Here is a 25,431-nt window from a genome sequence, read left to right as displayed (position 1 = left end):
CTTCCTGAGAAAGAGATAATGCAGATGGATAAACCAAATGTAATAAAATGCTAATGATAATTGAACATAGATGGAAAGCGTACATACTTTTTTAAAAACTACACCACAGGTTTACATTTTCAGACAAAGAAGTGGGTGGGGAGAAAGCAGACAACGAACTGCCATTGTTGTAATAGTTCATTTTCAGATAACGTCCATCGTTTTGAAGCACATTGAAAAGAATGATTTCTTCTTTGAATTTTACACCATATTTTTCATAATATAGTTTATTATTGCAATTATTATTCTTTAACCCTCTTCTCATCTCAGGTTTCAGATCGACAAAGCTATCTTGTCATATCTTTGGTTCTCTGTGTTGTCTTGGGACTGATGCTTTGTATGCAACGCTGTCGAAATACTTCTCAATTTGATGGAGATTATATTTCAAAACTTCCTAAAAGTAATCAATATCCAAGCCCTAAAAGGTAACATCAGCATTATATTTCACAATTTTCTTTGCATTTTTTATTTTTTTGAGAAATTTTGAGCAAATGAAGGACCCCTGGTGTAATTCCTTTCCCCATATGATCATCTTGAAACCAAAATGTTGAAAATCTCATTGAGGGTATTGAGGTGGTCCTGTGCCTGAATATAATGGAGAAAAACACTAATAGTAAATGCATAAAACCCTTGAAATATTTTGGTTAAGAAGAATGTTCAGATGTGGAATTCAAATATTCAGATGTGGAATTCAGATATTTCAATATAACTTCTTTTTAAAACTTGTCTTTATTTCTTTTTAATATAATAACTTTTAAAAGACAAGAATTTTTAACCTGAATTAGCAATACTTGATATATTAATTTAGACTTAGTCCCATGTAGTATGTGTAGTTCTCAGTAACTTCCATTTAACCTCAACTACAGAGTAAATTATATGTATATAGTATACTCATTGAGCCCAATATTAATTTTTCTTAATGTATTAGGTGTTTTTCTTCCTATGATGATATGAATTTGAAAAGAAGAACTTCATTTCCACTCATCAGATCCAAGTCTCTACAGTTAACTGGCAAAGAAGGTAGATTTTTGTGGATCTGTACTATGTATATATAAACATGAGACTAGCTACTTCTGGCATAAATATAATGTCAGTGTGTCCATGACCACCTGCAACCAAAAATGAATATGAGTAACCTTTGTGTTTGTGCTGTGTCAAAACTACTTGATCACTTTCATGTGTCTTTTCGTTCCTTTAAAAGCCCAAAGGGTGGGGAGCGGGGGCTTAGTTTATTTAATTAGCGATTGGTAGTTTTGTTTGCACATGCTCCTGTTTAGAAGTATTTCTTTTTAGAAAGGGATGTTTGAGAAAGTTCAACAGATATGGAAACCAGAATGTGCTCCCATAGCATCCTGTGCTTATCTGCCTCTCTTCCTGTACAGGTAGGACCCCTTTTGTCACTAGTTTAGGACTGTGAGGCACTTTCTAAAAGAAAAGCTGATCTCTCTCTCTCTGTATAGCCTGAGTTTGTAATTGGTTCTAACATTCAGTACTTATATTTAAGAGAATGGATGTATACTCAGTGGCTGTTTTCCTATTTCATTAGCTTTATAATTAGTGCTTATTAAGAAACTTGTCTTCATACCAATATTAAATAACCAGTTAATTGTATATTTCAGTTAGGAGTGCTTTCTTAATCATTGGCTGTTATGACTTTCTTTAAGATTTTAGTGATTGAGCAGCATGTTTCAGTTGTTTGACTCATTCAAGTACTCCTTCATGAGCTTTACTAGTTTATTGTTTTGATAAAGCTTTCCAGGCTTAACCATTGTGTGTATTTTTATTTAGGGCTAGTAAATCTCTTCCTTCTTCATGCTTGCTCCCCCCACCCCCACCTTTTTTTTTTCTTTTTGTGGTTGATATGTCTTTTTTAAGTAAAAATTTTAGTTGAAATATTACATATAAGAAAGTATAATTATGTGTAAAGCTTAATGTATTTTCATAAATTCAACACACCTGTGTAAACCTTATGAGATTAAGAGGCAGAGCATTATCCAGCACCTCAAAGCCTTCTTTATGTTCTTCTGCCCCAGGTTGCCCGCATTTGACTTCTGACTATTATGAGCTTGACTGTGCCATTGAGTACAGTTGTTTATTCTCATTCCTGTGAGGTATTCCATTTTACAAATGGACCACACATTTTCATTTACATTTTGAGGCTGTTATATATCTTTTGGTGAACACATGTATGCATTTCTGCTGTGTATATACCTGGAAATGGGAGTGGTGGGTCGTGTAGTATGTGTGCCTTCAGCTTTAGTAAATACTTCCACACAGTCTTCCAGAGTGTTTTGTTAATTTTCCCTACCATCTCCCTTTCCCTACCATTTCCCTTTTCCCTTTGTTCATATTCTAGTAAATGTTTATTAATTTGTGTCTTGTAGCCATTCTGGTGGGAATTCATGCAAATTTGAGGTGTATTCATGCATTTAGGGAATACATTGTGCTATTTTCCTTTTTTGTCTTTTTAATAAACTCTTATTTTAAATTAAGTGAAAGTATGGCCATGTTTTTTCTCTATATCTAATTCTTTAAAGCCAAATAGAGGAGCCTTTGCTTCTGATACTAAAATTACTTCTGTTTTTAACAGTGATGTCATCTTGGCTTAAAAAAAGTCTAATTGAGTAGGTGGGAGACTGACTTTAATCCTGAATCTGCTATTGATTAATTACGTATTACTTGACCTGTTTGAATAAAACCTCTTAGGGTCCTTTTTTTTTTTGTTTTCCACAAATTTACGCTTTGATTTTTAACTGGTTCTTTTGTTGACCCCGCCTTAACAACTAAAGTTATTATTTCAAACCACATTTTTATTGGGAAATATGAGAAATACATAAAAGTTCATAAAAAACTAACATGCACAACTCATTGAGTAATTATAAAGTGAACATTATAAAGTGTAACTAATACTGATCAAGAAATAGCACATGGCTATCCTTGGTATTCCTTCTTCCAGAGGTAACAAGTATCTTGACTTTTGAAATACCTGTATTTTTTATTTTCTTAATAGCTTACCATCAGCATTTGGATTTCCTCAACAATTTGCTCTTTGCTGGCGTGAGGGTTTTTTTCTTTTTTTTTGTTTCGTCGTTCGTTTGTTTGTTTTTTTTTTTTTTTTTAAATATCTATCACCCATGGGATACAGTCAAGGCCTCCCATGGTCTAGGAAGCACCCTGACACAGAGCTATGTTTTGATAAATAGAGTTATATCAGTGTACTCTTTTATATTTTTTTGTCTCCTTCATTCTGCATTGTATTTCTCTACTGCATATGTTACAGTGCATTCCTTTTCTGGTATTATTTAGTGTTTCAGAACTGATTAAATCACAGGGTATCCATTGTGTGTGTGTTTGGACTGCTACAGATAATGCTGCTGTAAACCTTTCTTTGTTTGCGTACTGGAATGCAGTTGCTCGGGTTTCTCTAGGGAATACTACTTAGATGTAAATTGCTCGGTTGTAGTGTGTGTTTCTTGGTAAGTTAAGAGATAATGGCAGATTTTTCTAAAGTGATTCTGTTAGTTTATGCTTTTACAAGTACAGAGAGTTTTTGTTGTTTTACATTCTTGCTAACACTTGAAATTGTCAAGTTTTAAAGTGATTGTTAACTTCATTGCAGTTGTAATTTGCTTTTACCTGATCACTGAAGAAGTTGAGCCTTTTGAGCATTTGGTTTTCTTGGGCCTTTTAAAATTTTTACCTATTCTTTTACTGGATTATTATTTTTTTTTCCCCACAGGCTTTTATTTGTTTTTAGGATTTGGATCCTCTGTATTGGTCAGTCAGATAAGTAGTGTAGGTATCTTATTTTATTCTGAGACTTATCTTGTTCCTGCCCCAGTTTGTTTTGGATTTTGAGACAGAGTCTAAGTTGCCCAGCCTGGCCTCAAACTTTTGATCCTTTTGCCTCATCCTTCTAAGTAGCTGGATTACAGGTGTGTGCCACTTTTTTTTTTACTCTTGTTTATATGATATCTTTAAATATAGAGACAGGAAGCTCTTAAATTTTATTATAATCAAATCTCGTTTTTTTTTACCCTGTGGTAGTAACTTCTTTATCTCTTATTTGAACATTTTTTGACTTCATGTTTAGGATCATAGTCTAAGGTTCTAAATGTTTGTCTTTGATTTTTAGATCTTTAATTCACCTGAAAATAGTATTTTGTGTTTGGTGTAGTGGTACCAATTTAAAATTTTATGTGGATATTCATTTAGCTCTACAGATCACTTTGGGAACCAACAGTGCATCTCTGTTGATATCTGTGTGTGCATTGTAGGTAGATAGAAATAAAAGGTTTTGGTGCAGTTGAGTTCCATTATGTCCTTACAAAACTTATGTATGCCAAATCTGTTTCTGATAATGGTGTGTTAAAGTCTCTTACTATAATAGTGGATTTTTAAATTTCTCTTTGCATTTCTATCAGTTTGTCTCACATCTTTTGATACTTTGTCATTGAGTGTATTTGCACAAAGGATCTTTCTGTATGGACCTGTTTGTCATTATGTAATGTTCTTTATTCCTGGGAAAGGAAGGCATTACCTTTGTCTAAAGTCTGCTCTGTAAAATTCATACTCTTGCTTTCTTTTGATTTGTATTTAAAGTGAGCTTTTTGTAAGTGACATGTAGTTCATCTTGTTTTCTTATGCACTTTATTTTTTTAACAAGTGTATTTAAACTGTTGATTTTTAACATTATTATTGTTAAAATGAACTAATAAGTTACATTATTTGTTACTGCTTTCTAATTGTTACCCTTTCCATTCTTCCTATTTTGTCTTTTACACTGTTTCTGTCCTTTGTGGTTTTAATTGAGTATTTTATGATTCCACTTCTCTCCTCCTTGGTCTGGCTCTCTTAAAACAGATTAGGCTCCGGAAAACAAAACAACTTTCTCCTGGGCAGGCCTTGTAAGAAATACTGAATGTTCTGGTATATTTTAAATGGTGAGGACCTGGTAGTGTTTCTGGAGGTAAAATTCATAAACGTGTAAGAGCCCCTCCATAACTGGGACTTCCTAGACTTCTCAGCTCAGTTTTATCTGCAGCAGACCCTCAGCAGTTCATCAGTTACAGTTGAAGTTTTCATGCATAGCCCTGCAGTGATTCTCAGAGCTTTCTGCTCCCAGGCTCTTTTCTGGCTAGTTGTCTGTCTCTCCAGTTTGGAGGTACTGTTTGTTCCCTGACCTCAGACCACTGACAGATCTAAGAAGACTTGTTGGTTTTTCAATTTGTTCAACTTTTTACTTGTTAGGACAGAGTGGTGGCATCTGAGCTTCTTATATGCTAGACCAGAAACCAAAGTTCCCTAGATTTTTATATTGATTTTTTTTTCTCTCTCTCTCTCTTTTTGGTAACAGGGATTGAACTCAGGGCACTCAACCCACTGAGCCACATCCCCAACCCTATTTTGTATTTTATTTAGAGGCAGAGTCTCACTGAGTTGCTTAGCACCTCAAATTTGCTGAGACTGGCTTTGAACTCGCGATCTTCCTGCCTCAGCCTCCTGAGAAACTGGAATTACGGAGGTGTACCACCACACCTGGCTTTATATGTTGATTTTTGTATATGGCATTGTTGTTTTGCTAGAATAGTTCATCTGTAGGTTATTATAGGTTTTCTGGGAATATAGGTGCATCTTCTGGGAATAAGGACCATTATGTTTCCTCACACTGTCCTCCTGGCTTCACTTCCTTTGCTTCCCTGGCTAAGGAGCTGGCATTTGCAGCAGTGTTAAGTGAAAGTGGTTGGCAGGCATCTTTACCTGTTCCCAAGGAAAGCTTTCAGCATTTACTACTAAATATTACATTTATCATAGATGCTTTGTAGGTGCCCTTTATCTGAGGAAGTTCTTCTCTACTCCTGGTTGGCTAGTAGTTCCCCTCTCTATGAATTTCGGCTTACTTTTGCCAAGTATCTTTTTCTACCACCCTTTAAGATGATCCTTTTTTGATGGTTATGAAAATGACATTGCATTGATTATATTAATTGATTTTTCTAATGTTGAACTTACTTTTCTTTCTTAAACAACTTTGACCATGAATATAGGTATATGACTTTTGTAATGTTAATTTAGCATCATTTCATTTGAAACTTGGGATTTTGCACCGATTACTCATGAATAAGATGAACATGTAATTTCTTATTTTTCATGCTGGATTTTGGTATGTAAGGCTTATAAACATTAGATGGGTAAGGCTCTGTTCTCAGGATTTTAGGATTAAAAGTATTTCTTTTTGAATCAGTAAAGTTATGTGGTTCTAGAATTTTCTTTGTTAAGAATAGTTTGGGGCTTCAGCTCAGATTATAGGAATTAGGGTTTTATTGTCACTCTGAATTACAGATTTGGAGAATCTGTCCCATTTATTCTAAATATGAAAATGCATGAGCGTGGAGGTGTTCCCTCTTTTGCCTGTTACCTGTTCTTTTCGCTGCCCTTCTTCATTATGGCATCATGTTGAGGAGGAAGCAGACTGTGTCCCTTTTACTGCCATTAGAAATTGGAAATTGTACAGTTTTATTCTTTATTGGTTGCCCTAGTATTTACAAATACCATAGTCTGTAATTAACATCTTTAACTCATTCTGAACAGTACTAAGATTGTGAAACTTATTTATCTCCAACTTGATTTATGTTTATTTTTGAATATTTTAATTCCATTTTCCATTGCATTTTACATTTAATATTCATTTAAATTTACATACATATTTTCTAAGTTTTTTAAATTTCACTCCTTTTTGCCTAAGATCTTTCATTTATCATTATTTTCCCTTAAACCTCTGAAATATTATTCTCCATTTTTTTCCCTTTAATCCTGTTTGAGATTCAGTGGGCTCTTTGTTTCTCTGAACTGGTGTCCTTTATCAGTGTTGGAAAGTTCTCAGTCATTATTTTAATCCCCCCCTCAAATATTACCTCTACCCCATTCTTTTATTCTCAGATTTAATTAAATGTGTTAGGACTTCTCCCTGTACCTTCTGTCATGTAAATTTTCCATCTTTTTGCCTTTTTAGCTGTATTTTGATTGGGTTTTTTTCCTGAAGTGTCTTGCAGGCCACACAGTCTTAAGTTATATCTAATGTTATTAAATTCATCTATTGGGTTTTTAATTTCTGTGACTACATTTGCATTTTTCTAGTTCTTCTAGTGCTTTTGTTAAAAAAATGTCTTATTTTCTTGTTTTATATTTCCTGTGGATGTTTTCAAGCCCTTTTATTTAAATATAGTAAGCATAATCTTTATCATCTGTGTGTGCTAATTCTAATATTAACACTTTAGTAATCTGTTCATTAAGTTGTCTTTGTTGTAGGCTCTTGATCACGTATTTGGTTATTTTTGTGTGCTACTACTCCATTTTGAAAACTGATTTGTCAGGCTAATTTAAGGGGTAGCAGGTGTTTATGTTTGCTTTACATTCATGGCTTGAGGTTTGTTGGGCTACCAGGTATTGAGAACTTGCCATCCAAACTGCAAGTTCATTCTTTAACTGAAGATATGGTACTTTTTATTCCCAGCCTACTACTCAATGGAAGAGGGTACCTCATGACTACTACTTCCATTTGGTCCAGGAATCTTGATTTCATTTGTTTGTGATACCATGGGAACCAAAGTTTATGTATTTTTACATTGGCAAATGCCTCAGGACAAAAATGACTTGTATTCCACTTGGCTGTGGGCTCTTACTTTTCCTTGGATCAGTTTAGTGATCTGATAGCAATGGCTATTGCAAGGAATGTTTGGATATTTTTACATTTTCAATGACTGTCTCAAATCTCTAGGAAATAATATAGTAATTTGACCTGTGTTATTACTGCATGTTGTTAATATATTTCTGTTATGTGAAGATTTATAGTTATAAGTTTGCTACTTACAAACAGTTCTGCCTCTGTCAGATCCTAACATGGTTTAACAGGTTGAATAGGACTAACTTCTTATAATCCCTTTTCTAGATATGCTTATCACCATAGAGGTGGATTAGGAGTGTTTTGAATGTGCTTTGAGTAATTAAATTTTACAAACTTAAGTCTAAAACTTGGATCTAATTTTCTCACTATGCTAGAAGTGTTTATTCATTGCTTGGTGTTATATATTTTGCAAGCTGTTTTTAGAGTTTGGAGTTAGTAGTTGTGATCATAGTGATAATTAGAACAGTATTTCTTGACTCTTTTTGTGTATCAATTCTTCTGCATGTGGTCACAATTGCTTGTTGCACATTTTTAGCCCACCTGTGTAACACAGTAGTTTAGTCTTTTGAGGAAAGTTTAAAATGCCCTGTAGTCTTGGTGTTAGCTTACCCCTTAAGTTATATTTTTTATCAGGTAAGAGGGGCTGGCCCCAGAGAAGTATCCTTTCATTGCTGGTTGATAACAAATTATTAATTAAAAACTTAATATGAAGTCTGGTACCTTCAAATAACTTTGACCACATCCACAATAAGAATGGTACCTTCTCCTACCTTGCTTCTTGTGACTTACTGATTTTTAAATGCAGTGTAAATATAAATCCACTCGTTCTACTAGTAAAATAATCACTAAGGAATGATATACTTTTAGGGTTTAATCATGGGATAATCTACTTTTTAATTTTATAACTGCTTTTTTTTCTTACTTGTAGTGGACCCAAATGATTTGTACATTGTAGAGCCCCTCAAGTTCTCTCCAGAAAAAAAGGTAATATTGTTTCTTTTGAAGTTTATTGTTGATCTTTGTGATAGGAAATAAAGAAATAGAATGTAAGGTTTAACAGAACCTTTAGGTGATCCTTAACTTACTGTTTATTTTCATTTATGGTAATGGTGTAAATAAATGTTTACAGAGGACAGGCAAACTCTCTGTTTCCTTGAATGTACTTCAGACCATTGTGGCCTCTTTTGTGTAAGTGGGGAGCCAAGAAGCATTTTCTCATTTTTAAAGAACTATAAAATAAAACAAAGAAGAATATGCAAGAGAGGTGATGTGAGTCTTGCAAAGCTTAAAACTTTAAAGGAAAGGTTTTCCACTCCCTGTATGGTAGACATTGTTTCCTGAGCATTGAATGCGTGTCAGGCACAGTTGGTCCTCCATCCCCACAACACCGTGAAGATGGTAATATCACTGGGTTGTTTTGTTTTGTGTCGTTGGTGCTAGGGATGGAACCCAGGGCCTTGAGCATGCTAGGTAAGTACTACCAGTGAGCCGTATTCCCAGACCATTACCCCCATCTTCTAAGTGAGAAAGCAAATTGAAGAGGTTTTGTCTTTCTCAGATGCAAAACTCAGAATGCACTTAGAATTTTTTGGTTAGAAAGTCTTCTTTTCCGTTCTGTGTCTCAAATTAGGTTATACGCATTTTAATTGGCAGTATTGGCCCTGGGTAAAAGAACTTGGACTTTGGAATCAAATAGCTTAAGATTCAGTCTAACTTGGGCATTTACCACTGTGTAACTTGGGCAGGCGCCAAATCTCTGAGCAGGTTTTCTCTTTTAGGAACCCAAGGATAAACAAATAAATTAGGTATACATAAAATATCTGGCACATAGTATGTATTCAGATCTTAGTTGTCTACTCCCTAAATCTGTATTCACAGGTGACAGATAAGCAATTAAAAGTTTGAGTAGTATATATAGAATGGGAAGGTAATGATAGTATCTGTACACAACGTGTGTGTGTGCGTGTGTGTGTAAAATACTGTTTTACTTTTCACCAGGTGGTGGCACTTTCCCCCAGTAACTCAGCTCTTCTAGTGTTAATACAGTAACTGTTGGAGGTCTAATTCCTGTCCTTTCATTTGTGTTATAGAAGAAACGCTGCAAGTACAAAACTGAAAAAATTGAGACCATAAAGCCTGCAGATCCATTGCATCCTATAGCCAATGGAGACATAAAAGGAAGAAGGCCCTTTACGAACCAGAGAGATTTTTCTAATATGGGAGAAGTTTATCACTCTTCTTATAAGGGCCCTCCTTCTGAGGGAAGCTCAGAAACTTCATCACAGTCAGAAGAGTCCTATTTTTGTGGCATTTCAGCTTGTACAAGTCTGTGCAATGGACAGTCTCAAAAGACAAAAACTGAGAAGAGGGCTTTAAAACGAAGGCGGTCTAAAGTCCAAGACCAAGGGAAATTGATAAAAACTCTCATACAGACTAAGTCGGGATCATTGCCAAGCCTTCACGACATAATCAAAGGAAACAAGGAGCTCGCCGTGGGAACATTTGGGGTTACAGCAGTTTCGGGACATATCTAAATTAATCAAACTTTTCATACTGAAGACTTTTTTGTTGTTCTTTCAGGAACAGTCTGTGGTATTTGAAGGGTTGGGGGGAGGAAATATTCTTGGGAAAAGTATTCAGAAATTATGGTTTCTGCCTTTTTAAAAACTAGATGGGATTGTGTCAATCTTCGTTAGTGAGCTACAGTTTTACAAGGCTGATCACTTCCTACAAGGACAATGGTAGACATTTTATAAAGATGTTTTTCACAGACTAATTACTGGGACAAAATCAGTTTGGAGGCCCAGTTGGTTGGGTGGGATAGGAATGAAACCTAAGCCTCTTCCTCTAGCTTCGTTCCTATTTCTTGCACCTTCCCCATATTTATGTGCCTTTTGTCTATTTATGATGCCACTGGAAGAGGAGGGAGAACTTTTTCTGTCATTTGATTTCTTTTATAACTTTTTAGGTTTTTGAAGCTGCAAACACTACAAGGTTTTAAGGTGGTCTGTGCCTGAAGCTCAGCAGTGTGGGTCAGACAGTGTGAAGAGCCTAAAGACTTGCCAGCTAGGTCTGTTTAGCAAACTCACTGGAAATAAACACTTGCTGGAACTTTTAAGTCTGTTCTTTTAGGTAAATAGTGATGCTCTTGACGTTATTTTCATTTAACTTATTTGGACTGGATTATTTTTTCCTTAGTTACTAACTCAATGAGGGAAAAAAACAAGAAGTTCTTTTCATGCAAATGACTGGCATTTGCAAGTGTTTTTATAAATTTGCCTTTAAACACAACTACTTGTGAAGATTTCATTAGCTATATTACAGTAACACTAATCCTCCAAATTTTCACATCACTGTTTTCTACTTGTACAAACATATGAGAAATTACAGATTGGGCAGCTGAATTCAAGTGCATTAGGGCATGAAGTCACTGTGCGCACACCTATGCACACATGCAGAGCTGCCAGTGGGTTTGTCCCGCTGGGGCTGGCTGGTCAAGTCTGGGGGATTGTCATTCTTTGATGTTTGCTTTGTGTTGGCCACAGGTGCAGAGATACGTTTATGTTATGTCAAAATGTTTGTCTTCATTTGTGTTTTTTTCCTTTAAAAAATAATTGGCAGTGACTGTATTTGAATAAAGTGATTTCATAGTGTGTGATTGTATAGTAATGAGTGAAAGTGGAACACATTTCTTTTTGAAAGGGAGAGAATTGACCATTTGTGTTTTGAGATTTAAGTTATAACTTATTGAGCACTTTTAGTAACTGTTTTTAAACTCGTCTGATACCTTTCTTGGGGTATTGTTTGTAATGTGACTTATTTAAAGCCTTTTTTGTTTGTTTAAGTTGCTGCTTTATGTTATCAGTATGTTTTAGGAGATTATATTGTTTTTGTCCAGTCTGCACAAGTAGCCATTCAGAGCAAGAGGGCCAGATTGTGTAGAAGCCCTTGAAAAAAGGTCCAGATGAGAACAGAGGCAGAGTGGGAAGTCATACCGTCTGTGTTGTGGAAAGAGGACTTTTCAGTTTGTAACTACAGAGCTGTAGTGCCATTAGAAACTGTGAATTTCCAAATAAATCTGAACACTTGTCTTTATTAATTACTGGCTCTTCCATCCTTCAAAAGAAAATGCTCAAATTTATTACTAAGTTCTGAACATAGTTGTAGGTTTTTGACACTTTTAAAGTGAATTATAACAACATCCTTTAACTGTTGCTCACATGGCAGCCACTGCAGATCATTCTTCTCATGAGCATCTGTTCCCAGGCAACCCCAGTCTTACCTTTCAAACACTGAAATGACAGTTTTGAATCTTCAGTAGAATATATGTGTGTGCTTTTATTAGGTGCAGACTACTAGTTTTAACTTTCCTCTGTTGCAGAACGTTTTGCAATTTGGGGTTTATTTTTTTCCTCTCAGAATATAACTACATGAGGGGGGAATAAAACAACTTGAGAGAAAATTTATACCAATAGTAGATTTGTTTCTGGCAAGAAGCAAAACTATACAGGTTGAGTGTCTCTAAACCAAAATCTAGAATTTTGGAGCACAGCGCAGTTTTTGGAGCCTTTGGTTTTTGGGATTTTCAGGTTAGGGATGTCCGCTCAGTAAGCATGTAAATATTACAGAATCTGAAAATCTCTAAAATCTGAATAATTTCTGGTTGTGAGTTTTTTGGTAAGGGGTACTCAACCTGTGTGTGTGTGTGTGTGTGTGTAATGGGTTTTCAGTGTCCCCTGATGGCCAACCTCGTGTTTTTATTTCTTCAATGTTAGGTAAAGCTTTAAAACAACATTAAATTTCCCAAACTGAAGGATTAGAAAGGACAGGATGCAAAGTGAAACGGTTCTTTTAATTGGGGTTTTAGAGGATCTGCATGCATCCCAAAGAGGTTGTACAAGTCTTGTTCTGCAAAACAGCCCTTCTTCACTCTGTGCCCTTGCACATTACCCACGTCCCCCCACTGCCAGCCCCACCAAGGGTTCCTTGCTCCCTAGCAGCAGCCACTTTCAATTCTGCATCTCTTAATTCTGTGTTTACCTTTAATGCTGCTTACCAATTTTCCAGTTTTAGATGTGGGCCTAATTCCAATATATAGGCACAAACTTGAAATAGATACAAACTTGTATTTGCTAACCTACTTAAATAAATCTGCTTAAAATGAGTATATTCAGTAATAGGGCTTTTTAAACTATATTTCATAATGATAGTTATTAAAAACTTCACATACTTTTCTCCAATTTAAGAAATTTCAAATCCATAGACCATTTGAACTCATGTACCTTAACCCAGATTCACCAGTTAACTTTGTTTTCCATGTATGTATATGTATGTCTAAATGTGTGCCTGTGTCTGTATTTTACATAAATATGTATTTGTGTGTGTGTAGTGCACATTTTGGAGTGAACCAGTTGAAAGAAAACTGGGAGACAATCATGACCTAGCACCCTAAATACTTCAGTGTGTGTTTTCATATAGGAAAAGGATTTTCATCTACATGATGAAAATACCATAATACCAGTATCACACCTAAGAAAATTAATAATTACATAATATCTGATATGCAGTCTGTAATCAAATTTCCCCAGTTGCCCTTACATATAGTTTTTTTTTTTTGGTCCAGAGTCCAGTTAGAAAGCAGACTGCTTCATGACTACATTGTCTTCCCGTGAACCATTTGTCTTATCTGAACCATTTCAGTTTCACTGTGTGAGCTGCCAAAGTAAACTTTTCTAAGTGAGCTGTGATATCACTATAGATTTTATCCCAAACCACAAGTACTCATGTATACATTAAGACATTTAAAAATATCCTGTTGAGGCATATGTTCTTGGCCTGCATTATATTCTACTTAAAGCATTACTTTCAAAGTTAGTCTTCAGAATATTTGCAAGACGGTATCACTTGTGGTTTGAAGTCATATACTCTGGACTACCAAATCTTTCATTTTTCTTTTTTTGACAAGTAGATTAAATAGTAAAATTCAAACGTGCCATCTATGAAACCTTTTTGAGCAAACTTTTGTGATTTTTTAAAAATAAATAGGGGATAAAAAGAAAATTTTAGCCCCTGAATGGTTCAAAATAGCCATTACCTAGGAAGTGGTTGATGATGCCACTTAAGAGCATGTACTTAAAGTCAGACTGCCTACTTTCATTTTTGCTTTCTGCCTTTTGCTGGGTGTGGCATTGGACAAATCGAAATCCCATTGAGCTTCAGGTTTCTCACCTTCAGAGGGCTCTGAGGATGCAGTGTGCTAATAACTCATCCCTAGTATGCAGTGCCAGCTCATGTTCGGCATTACGTCTGGGTGCTCAGGATTCTCATCCCTGGCTTCCACAGGTCTGCCAGCTGCAGTCCTGACAGGAACTCGTTATGTGTGGTGGAAGACCTTGTCTCCAGTCTTAGTGGACACCCCCTGTGAAAGGTCAGCATGGAGCTATGAGCCCAATGTGCTCTGAGAAAGATCACCCTTTAATGTTTCCATCTCAAGAATAGGGCTTCTTAGAACTCTGTGGGGCTTCAGAAAGACCTTGCACACCTTTATTATGCTTCAAAATCCTGAAGGTGCATTTCATATGTATTCGATTCCTGTTTTATGTATTTAGCAGTGCTGGGGTTCAAACCCAGGGCCTTGTACATGCTAGGCAAGAGCTCTGCCTCTGAGCCAATTTTAAAGCTCTTAGGCTTGTAACATCTTCCTTTCTGGATTCATGTATCTTCTTCCCAACATTTCTCAAACATTTCCACTGTGCCCTCTGGAATTCAAAATTAATTTTAATCGGTAAAGTTCCTTGAAATCTTTAACTTCCCTTTCACCTTGTAATTGGAACTGCTTCCCTGACCGGCTTCCAGGAGGTCCCAATACGCTATTGCTGCCTCCCATCACCAACCCTTCTGACCCCACCTCTCTAGCTACCTATGTATGTGTCCACTTTAGAGCAAAACTCTGAAAGAGATGTCCACCCCGTCCATCTCCATTTTCTCGCCATGCTTTCTTGAACTCACTCCAGTCAGGCAATACTGAATATACGGAAACTTCCTGGGAAGGCCATCAAAACCGGTGAACAGTTCTCCATTCTCCCCTCACTTGACCCATCAGGAGTGCTGAAGTCAGCTGACTGTTTGCCTGGTGCAGCATAATTGACCTCTGAGCAACACTGGCTGGGGCACTGAACCTGCTCACAGTGGAAAGCCCACCTCTAGCTTTTGATTCCCCCAAAACTTAACTACTGATAGCCTACTGTTGACCAAAAGCCTTACTGATAACATAAACATTTTATACGTAATTGTAGTGAAATATATGTGAGGACTGTGAGAGATCACTATTTTATTGGTGCATAATAGTGACACAGTAGCAGGTTTCGTTGTGGCACATTCACATATGCACATAACATGATGTGACCAATTTCATTCCCCCACCTCCCTGCTCACACAGAGATCATTTTAGCATCTCGGCATTTTAATATAACCAGAGGTGGCTACAAAATTATTGCAGTAGCACAACAGGTCCTACAGTTCGTTTTATACCGTTAGGATTTAACGCTGCCTCTGTACACCTGTTTACATTTCACTTAGCTGCTGTTGGCAGCATGTACAGTTTGTAAGTGTCCGTGCATGTGTATGTTTTGATAAATTTTAACTTTTTATGATACTTGTATATTTTATGGCAATAAATGATAAAATAGACTACTGTCTGTATACATGTTTTGTACTTGTCACATACCTAAGTTTTGGGTTTTTTTTTTTTTTTTTTTTTTCAATATTTCCAGACTATGCAGTTCATCTGGGAGTTTTTTCAAAATTATGGCAAATGTCAAAAACAAATCCTCATGTAAGGGGGCCCACTTCAAACTCAGGTTGTTTAAGGGTCACCTGCACTGTCTGTACTTGGCTTCTGGGACACTGCAGTTACCTCGTTCAGTGGTGATTCCTTTTAGCTTTTAGTTTTGTTCTTATCTCCTCTTAATGTAGGAGTGCCCCAGGGCTCAATTGTAGGAACTCTGTTTCATGCTGATTGCTCCCATTTTTATAGCTCAGTTTCCAGGTTTTCTCTTCTATTCCATCTTTTTCTGAGCCAATGCTCACTCTTTAACGTCTACATTTGATTATCTCCTCAAAAATGGTGTTACTGAAGTTTTATGCCAGAGGCCTAATGACTCTTGGGGTCCCAACAGACTAGATTTGGCCACTTGCCCCATAAGAAAAGAGGACAGAAAAATTGATGGTAGGAAAGGAATTTATTCTCACTCTGGTACACCCTGATGTAAACAACTGATATTATTAATAGACCAAACAAATTTGTGTCTTTCCACAACGTCAGAGTTTATTGAATTCACAAGCTATACCACTTTCACTGCTCACTATTCACCAATTATTGATGGGTTAGCTGATAGTTGTAAACTGGAAAATCCCAAGTTCTTTTGTTCCATTGCAATCTTAAATTCTAACTTCTATAACACTCAAACCACACATCATACTTAACACAATGGCATATGTAGGCTGCAGAAAGTCTTAGAAAAGGGTTAAGGTGGCCTCAAGTTCACAAGATGCTGTGCCAAGGACAAAAGGCAGATAGATAAGGGTTTACACCCACCAGCTCTGCAGAGTTGCCATGGTGAAGGTCCAGACACGCAGCAGTGTCAGAGTGCCAACTTGACATGTCAGTTTGGAGTGGGCTATGCATGTCATCATGGATAGGAGGAACTGCCCAGAGCCGAAGCCAGGAGACAGGTCATCGGAGGCTCTTCCTTGTGATTTTCTTGGGCAAGGCTTGTGATGAGTGGCCAGACGATGGGATTAGGTGCTACTATGTCCATTCTTGGGGGTCTCATTTGTACGAATCTTAAGTGAGGGGTTTATTTCTGGGAGGTTGATAGACTCCTGTGTCTAGTGTTTCTGATATGGGATGGCCATGTGTCCAGGTGTTCCTAATTTAGTTTGATAAGTTGGCACAAGAAGTTATTTATCAATTTGTGTCTTATGGTTACGCTGGAAATACGGTGGCTGCTTACTTGAATGAACAAGGTATAGAGTCACTGTACTGTGTGGCATTTGTACTAAAAATGGAGTAACTCTTGCCAAACTAGTGCTTTACAAAATGCAGTAACTTGGGGATTGGCACAGCCTGAAACTCTTCTCAAAGCAGGGCCCAGCTTCCCAGTTCACAACTGGGAAGACAGAGCTAAGAACTGTCTTGGGTGGGCTCTGCAGTTTCCTTGATGTTACTCTTGGAAGGACAAGTTGAGAGTTGAAGGGGCTTGCATAGTCAGAGATCCCGGTCAGGTGATAATCAGGTTGGTCATTGTCCTGGTCACACAGTCTCAGAGACACAAGGAAATTTCTGCTGCTGGGGCATGGGTTTACAGAATGTTTATCTTTCAGACCTGTGATCCTCAAGTTAAAGATAAACTGAGGGAAAGATCAACTCAGAAAGGAACAGGTCAGAGAGAGACAAGATGGAATCAGGTATGTTAATAATTGGATCCTTCTTCAATGTAGTCTCTGTCAGTATGAATATATTGGGAATTATCTTGTCTAATTCCCCAGGCTTGCCTTTGGACTTTGCTTTTACCTTATACAAATCAGTATGTGGAGAAGTGTTTGTTACAATTTTGAATCTTTTTATCCAGGACTATGGTATGTCTCCACTTACCAAAGTCTTTTTTTTTTTTTCTTTTTTCTTTTTTCTTTTTTTTTTTTTTTTTTTTTGAGCACTCAGGGTTGAACCCAGGGGTGCCTCTCCCACTGAGTTACATCTTCAGGACCCCCCCTTTTTTTTTTTAATTTTGAGACAGGGTCTCACTCAGTTGCTGAGGCTGGCCTTGAACCTTGCTATCCTCCTGTCTGGGATTGCAGGTGTGTGCCACTGTCTGGCACTTTTTGAAGTTTTAAAAGCCTCTTCTCTGAGGGGCTGTCACTTGTGTTGTTTATCTCTCATGTTTATTGTTATTGTTATCCTCATTTCTGTACTCACACCCCTGGTTCCGTTCACTTTTCTTTTTATGTCTACTAGGGCTTCCGTCACAATGTCGAGTTTTAGTGGTATTAGCAAGCATCCTTTTCTTGTTGTGACTGTAAATATAGGAAATGTTACAATGGTTCATTATTGAGAGTAATAGCTATTTGTTTAAGATAGATATTTTAATTATTTTACTAAAATTTTTTTCCTTAGTCTGGAATCTGTTGGATTTTATCAAATACCTTTTGAGCATCTACCAAGTTAGCAATTTTCCTGTTATCTGTCTTGTGTAATGAATTACGTAAGAGTTATTGTTGCACAAGATAGATTGTCTAATATTCAGCCATCATCGATTGCATTCTTTGAATAAATCAATCGTTTTTCAAATCAGCTATTGTGTTTTGGTTTTGTATTAGTCAGCCTAGATCGGCTATGTTTCGATGAGGAATCAAATCTGAAGGCTTGGTAGAGTAACACGATGAAATCTATTTCTCACTTGCATGAAGTCTGATGTCAGCTGCTGGCCCTTCTCAGTAGTCTTAGGATGTATGCCATCTGGAAACCTGGGCTCACGACCCTCACGAAAAGGGAAGAGAGAGAAGGAAAGGCTCCCTTGTTTTAACTACCTCAAATATGGAAGGACACATGATTGATACTCACATTTCAATGCTAAAGTTAGTGACATTGTCCCAACAAAATGTAAGAGAATCTGGAAAACAGTCTCCCATCATGCCAGGGAGCATGATAAGCACGTCGTTGTCTCTACAGGTTCCTTGGGTCCTCCCTCGTCTTGGCCTGTCTTTCTATGTCAGCGGGGTGTTTCAATATGGAAACCAGGGTGTATTGTGCAATTTCCTGAGTCATTGTTTCCAGCCTGATTTCCACAGATGTATTTTATGTATCTTCATGATACTCTTTCCTTACCTTCCTCTGCAGAGCATTAGAAGCTCCGCTTAACTCTCGTTAAGTGAGAAGATAGACTCAGAATCAGTTATTTTAACATTTCGAGTGTCAATATTGTGTTAGGCCTTTCTTTTTGTCTATTAGTGTTGAATTCTTTTTTTACAATTACAGCTTGGCTTACCTCCCAGGCCTGTGCCTTTTCCCAGTACTCTTTCATCTGGTGCTTTCCTCTGAACAGGATCTTTCCTTATTCTGTTACCTAAGTCAACTGATTATTCTGAACCAATGGAGTATGAGAAAAATATCATTTCCACTACACGCTGTTTGCTGAGTTTTCCCGTCCCTGCTCTCTCCCTGTCTCTACCTCCCAGAATGGACTGTATCATGGGCTTCACGTCTAGTTGTTTTCTGTGCTCTAACCGATATGTAAAAGTCGTTGGCAATCTCAAAAAGCAGCCTGCATGACAAAGGTGCCTGTCCTATTGCCCAGAGAGTGTTGACTCTACCTGAGCCGGGCACACAAAATGAGTGAGTTATATTACAACCACTTCCTTTCCTCCATGTATCTGGGTTTCAATGATTCCTATCCATGCGGATGCTGGTAAGGGGACTCTGTGTATAGATAACGTACATTTGTTACTGAGATAGCAGATAAGCTGATGCCGGACTCCAGGGAGAGATACATGTGTGTACATATATATACACACGTGCACACACACACACATTTTCCTCTAACTTTATAGGTATTTTAGTAAAAGTTGGGAAATGCTACCTCTGGGACTATCCTCTGGAGGCCACTTACCTTCATAACTGTCAAGGAATTAAGTCCCAACTGTCACAAAGGGACCCCTTTTCTGGAAGTAGCAATGAACTGGCTTAAATTTAAGTGACTGAAGGAAGTTTTGAAAAGTTCTTAGCTGTCATCTCTTATGAAAATTGTGAATTCTTATGTTTAGATAGTATACTTAACAAGCAGAACTAAACGTGCAATCAGAACAGCAAATTTGTTTACTAGTCCCTCAGTGGGACTAGTTCTGCCCTTCTAGACTAAAAAAAAAAAACTTAGGCAGGCTTCTTATTGCTCTGCCTGCGGTAAGTTACAGACAGTCCCAAGCTACCATTTAGAATGCTCTGTCCCAGATAATAAGCAGAACCTCCCATTTCCTTTAAGTGCTGAGCTACTCTATTCCCAAGGGAGGCCTGAGGCAAGTTAGGAGCCTCGTGACTGGCAGTGGGCTGGCACCTCTCCTTCTCCAGTCCTGCTCCCTCACTTGCTAATTAAGCTTCAGACACCTCTGGAGCAGGACTAGGGGGAAAGAGACAAAGGACACAAAATTCTTCCTTGCCTGGTGCTGTCTTAAGAGGGCTTCAGGCTGAGTCTGGCAGACAGTTCAAGATGATTTGCGTTCCTTTTTCTCTAATGGATACTGTTGAGGGTCTTTGTAGGAAGCTCCTGCTGGGTGTTTCTCACCTGTCTTCCCTAAACAAAGTCCTGGCTAATCCCTTGTTCTTTCCCAGCTCCCTGGATCCAGCAAGGCCTCCAGCTTCTTGTGCAAGAGTCCTGACTGCTCCTGGAGAGTGCTGGAGCCAACCCCTGCAGAAGGTTCGCCTGTGTGGTCTGTTTCCAGAGAACATGTGTCTTTGGCCCACAAACCCTGGGAATGCGGCTCAGTCCTGACACGGTAACAACTCTGCTCGTGCCCTCAGAGTGATTAGCAGCCTTTCTCTCAACTTTCAAGTGTTCTGGGTAGTATTCAGAGTCCAGTCACCGCTTTCCTGAATTCCTCAGGGGGACCGTTTGCAGCACCTTTCTGGCATTAGGTCTAGAGGAACTTGTCCCATAAAGTCCTTAGTTTGTAGTCAAAATAAGAGCCCGGTGAGAGCTAGCACTCAGAAATGCACTAAACGTATATGCCATGCTTTCTTGTTATACTGAGCATTATTTTTTAAAAAATTAATTACCAGAAAAGTTCAAAAAGTATATTTCCTAGTCATGCGTTGGAGTGGGGGATGCTCTTTGAACAGATTATGAGAACCAAATTTCTTTTTTCTTTTTTTTTTTTTTTCCACATTTTTCATGGGTGTATTGTAGTTGTACATAACAATGGCCACACAATAAAGAACCAAATTTCTTCATGGAAAATTTTAAAAGAAGAAAAAGGTCTAGTGTGGGAAATTGGGAGTCTGAAGAAAGTTCTTAAGGAAAAGACATCCAATTTAGAAAAAAGTGCCAAGAGCATGTGGAGTGGGGAGTCCTTGGGTGAGGGTGGGCCCTCTTTTCAAACAGGAGTTTTGTCCAGTGAGGTAAACAGGTATTTCATGGACAGGATGGTGGGTCGGGGGCTGCCACCTCTCCTAACCTCAAGGGGCAGGAAGTCTGTACCAGCAGATTCTAGGAACCAGGCAGTAGCCAGAAGTGAGCAGTTTTTATATTAGCAGTGAAGTTGGCTCTCCCCAGAAGCAGGCAATCAGAATTCGTATTTATTGGGGTTTATGGAACTTTAAAAGAGGAAGTACAAAAATGACTCAGAATCCCCACATGAAAAAGAATATTGATTTGAGGGAGCATGAAATGCTAATATGCACCAGATCAAAGAGGCTGTACCCTAAAAAAACAACTAGCAGCACCGGCAGAAAACGGAAGCTGTGGCTCTTCTCCTCCTCTCTGATCTCCCCCCAAAGCCCCAAAGCACCATTCACAAGAGTCCCAGGAGCCCACTCAGGGTTCATTAAATCCGGCCTGCCTGTCTCAGTGCTCAGAGCGACTCAGCTTATCAAGTTACTAAGAAATAACTGAAAAATTGACCACACCCCCATATTCCCTACCCCAGGCTGGGCCTAGCACATTGTTGTCTCCCTGAGTACAGTCGTATCAAATAAAACTGGGCATTTTACAGTATTTATTTTCTTTAATTTGTGCAGATTCCTTTAGAGCCACTTCCGCTGGCTATTTGTGAACATTTAGTCTTTTCATGTTTCCAGAAGTAAGCCTGGTGCTAACTCAGCTACCTTTAGTGGATCTTATGGTGACTCTGTACAGTGATTCACAGATGGTTATTTCTGACAAAGAAATCACCCATTCTTTCATGTTTGAAAAGTGGCTCTGCATTTTTATTTCCATTTCTGCAATATTTATGGAAGAAGGCAAGTATAACTAAAAAAGTGTCCATCAAATGGAGCTTAACAAAATGATTTATTGTCTCCAGTATTTTCACCAAGGAACATCAATGGCTCACAACATTTCAAAACTCTCTAAGGAATTTCAGGTGCACAAACTTCCACTGCCAATTAGGTGAGTTAATTCTCCCCACATCTGTAATCTGGTGACTTTCACTATGTGTCATATAGGTCCCAGGGCTCTTTCTCTGTGGAATCAAATAATAATTGTCAACTGTTGGCAGCTGACTCATTGCCCCAAGTTCAAAAAAGGGCTCAAGAGAAAACCTTTTTTCGCCTGACCCATTGCAAAACTTTTCCACAGTCACTCAACCCCCCAGTCCTTTAAAATCTTCATAGGCCAATAGGACAGAGTCCTAATTGCCCTTGGGGTAAAGAGCGCTTGGGGGCCATGCTGGGTGTGTCAGGTCTCATCCATTTCCCTCAGGATGCAGCCTGAGATGAGCCACTCAAGCCCGCCTGCCACCCAGCCTTGGTCAGGCGGTTTCCACCCCCACACGCACTGCTCCCCAGTCCTTGCAGACACACGCCTATGCATGTGGGTGTGACTTGCAAGAAGGTAGCCCATGACTTTCAAAGACTGTCTAAATCACATTTAAGAAAAACGTTCCAATCCTCTGCACCACCCAAATGTGCCTCTATGGTCACATTTAATTGTACTGTTTTAATGACAACAGCTTGCTCAAAGGTCTGTCTCTTCCCCTCCCCACTAGTCCTGGGAGGGTCCTGAGAGAGTGAAGGCCGAGAGTTATGCCAAAAGATGTGCAGAGTTCAGCTAAAACTCCTGACCCATGAGTCCTGGTTAAGGTCTCTGTGGAAACCTCAGCATTTCCCCCAGACAGAGGCAGATGCTGCAGACAGAGCTGGTGAGTGTTAGGTTACAAGATTAAAGAGTCCCTAATCTTAGGACTCTCATAGCCTAGTGAGGGGGACTAAGACACGCAAATAAACAGCCACTAATATAGTATTGATTTACCGGTGCCGAGTTCTGCTCCTTCTAATGTTGAAGATTGAACACTAGAGAAGCAGCCAAGGCAAGCATATTAAGCAGGTTTTATTTAAAGGTAATAATACAGACTTCTCCCGGCAGGAAGAAGGGGGCCATGGCTGATGTTCTGAAGTCCCCAGAAGTGAGTGCACCCTACATCTTTTATAGGTTAAAGTCTCTTTTGTTCTCCAGTTTTCTCCCCCCTTATCTTTCCTTCCTGCCTAATTGACTAGGCCTGATTTTGCATTAAGTGAGAAACCATGGGCAGGGGGAGGGCCAGGGTGATTCAGGCAGATAAGGGCCCAGGGGCATTAATTAGCAGCCCCTTGTTTGCAGTCCTTGATAAAGGCAGGTAAATTTGGTAATCAATGGCCTCCAGAGATCCTTGACATTCCATTCTTCCAGGGGCAGTCTCCAACTTCCAGAGGCAGATGACTTTATGGCCTCCATTTCCTCGATTTGACCCGATCCCCTATTTCTACACTAACTACCTGTTCCCAATTCTGGCTTCAGTATCATGCTTAAGTGTTCTAGTGGTGGCCAGATTCAAGTCTAAGAAACAAGGAGGGTTTAATTCTCCTGGGAAGGGCAGATTCACAGAGGAATTGCCTTTTGAGCTGAGTCTTGAAGGATGAGTGAGTAGGAGTTCACCAGGCAGTCCATTACCTGTGGTGATGGATATTGTCAGGGAAGGGTAGGAGTTGGGAGGACATTTTATCTAGAAGGAGCCCAATGAAGGCCCGAGGTACCAAGTTCAGGGTGACAGCTGGCTGTTGACCAGATGGATTTCAGTTTCTTACCCAGGCAGAGGTCATCAGACTTTTCCTGTCCTCTTGGTTTCCCGTCATCATATGCTGCCCCTGCTGCTGAGCTGTCATCGTGAGCTCTTCTGCTCATAGAGGTTAGTAGGTGTGGGGTCTGCTATCTAGCTCCTTCCTCACAGGTGTAGGTGTGGGATGGCTCTTGGGCCACTGTTGTGGATTCTCTCCTGGGCTAATCTGCTGAATTCACTTCTGTTCCTAAAGTCTAAAGGCACCCAAGAAATTTCAGTCCCCTGTGGGCAAGGAATGCAGGAAAGTGGATCTCCACCTGACTGTCTGCACTGCTTTTCTCCATAGAGCATACAGAAAAAGATCCAAAGTTAATACAAGAACTCAGCTTTCAGTAAGACAGACATGGAGAAAACTAAAGACAGAAATGGCCAGAGTGTTTGGGTTCAGAAATCTGGATCACAAGATCAGTCTTGATAGGTATTCATCTTAAGAAAAGCCCCTCTTTTTTAATGACTCTCTCCTACAGAAAAAGAGGTTTCAGACCAAAGAGGTGCCACGCAGGGAAGTGAGCACACTTGGAACCCACTTCTTCCAGTCAGAAGTCTTCTCGGACGATGGTGCCTGGTGCTCACGTGGGAGGAGAACACCCAAGGATCTGCTGGGCCTCCCAGGGCCCCTTTGAGAATCACGAGTCCGGGATAGCAGGAAATACTGAGAAACTTGAAATAATATGCACAATTTTGAATTTATTCTTATTTTTCTTAGAGGCTTTTCTAAAAATCTTATGGTGGTCAGTCTTCCATCAATTTTGCCAAGCGCTTTGTCACTCCCAAACAGGTTTCAGACCTTCAGTTTAATGCACTGTGCTGTGAATCCTGGCTTCCTTCCGATGTGCTTCAAGAGGGATCTGCAGGGCAGGAAGAGAGCAGCCAAAGCCCTCTCATCTGACTGTTTTCAAAACTCTGGCAGTAAATCACAAATGGTCCAAAGGAGGAGGAAATGGGGAGACACCTCTAGAGGCCCACATTTCTACACTGACTCAGGTGCAAACAGAACCGCCCAGAGGCAGGAGCTTTCATCCCCAAAGGGAGTGCGTTAGAGGCCAGGGGCAGAGGAGCGAACAGGAGGCCAAGCTTGCCAGGATGTAGCTCTCACCTCAAGGGCCTCTTTCTCTCTAGAGCAACATGAACGAGTAAAGACAAGGACATTGAGGAAAGTCAAGACCCCATCTCAGGCTGGGAGGGAAGGAGGATGTCATTATCAGGGGAGGGGTGGCTCTCCAGCCCTCAGTGTCTGAATAATTTTATCAGCAGGAAAGATGATAAAAATCTAGGTCATGATGTCTGATTCAAACCTCCAGAGCCAAATGTGTTTCAGAATTTTAAAACATTTAGATCGTTTTCATTTCAGATAGGTTGTGAAAACGAAAGGAAAAATCATCATAAAAGCAGCATTAAAGAGCTTCTGAAAGTGGGGGTCACCAGGAAGCAGTCATCAGCTGCTGCCTGAAGGGGCGCTTTTACCACGGCCATCTGGAAAGACCAAAATGACCCAATTGCCTTGTGCCCAGAGGCCCTGGGGACGTGTCAGGAGGCTCTCGGACTCTCGTTTGGTTCCTGGATATTTCCATTTTGTTTATACATTCTTTTTCTTCTGTTAGTCACTAGAGATTGTTTTGTTTTGTTTTTGGTACCAGGGATTAAACCCAGAGGCACTTAACCACTGAGCCACGTCCCCAGCTTCCCCTTTTTTAACATTATTTATTTAGAGACAGGATCTCGCTGAGTTGCTTAGGGCCTTGCTAAATTGCTGAGGCTGGCTTTGAACTCACGATCCTCCTGCCTCCACCTCTCGAGGCACTGGAATTATAGGTGTGCCCCACAGCACCCAGTTAGACATGTTCTTCCTC

The 25,431-nt window shown here is 39.1% G+C and overlaps 1 protein-coding gene across 5 annotated transcripts in view; it reads left to right on the top strand.

Annotated features, from left to right (window-relative positions):
* Nucleotides 1-11,383, top strand: part of SUCO (SUN domain containing ossification factor) — a 65,570-nt gene extending 54,187 nt beyond the window's left edge. For 4 of the 5 annotated variants that reach the window (XM_079106380.1, XM_079106379.1, XM_079106377.1 and 1 more), the window contains 4 exons: nucleotides 310-464; nucleotides 968-1,059; nucleotides 8,649-8,704; nucleotides 9,811-11,383. In XM_079106380.1, the coding sequence (XP_078962506.1) occupies nucleotides 310-464; nucleotides 968-1,059; nucleotides 8,649-8,704; nucleotides 9,811-10,254 (747 nt within the window). In that variant the 3' untranslated portion in view covers nucleotides 10,255-11,383. Of the gene's footprint in view, nucleotides 1-309; nucleotides 465-967; nucleotides 1,060-1,332; nucleotides 1,422-8,648; nucleotides 8,705-9,810 lie in introns of all 5 variants that reach the window. The other variant, XR_013758114.1, reaches the window with a different exon arrangement.
* The last annotated feature ends 14,048 nt before the right edge of the window (nucleotides 11,384-25,431 follow it).

This window comes from Sciurus vulgaris (genome assembly GCF_902686455.1).
Source record: "Sciurus vulgaris genome assembly, chromosome: 12".
Classification (NCBI taxonomy): domain Eukaryota; kingdom Metazoa; phylum Chordata; class Mammalia; order Rodentia; family Sciuridae; genus Sciurus; species Sciurus vulgaris.
The sequence above is the reverse complement of the archived record's forward strand: the minus strand, read 5'-3'. Positions and strand labels throughout refer to the sequence as shown.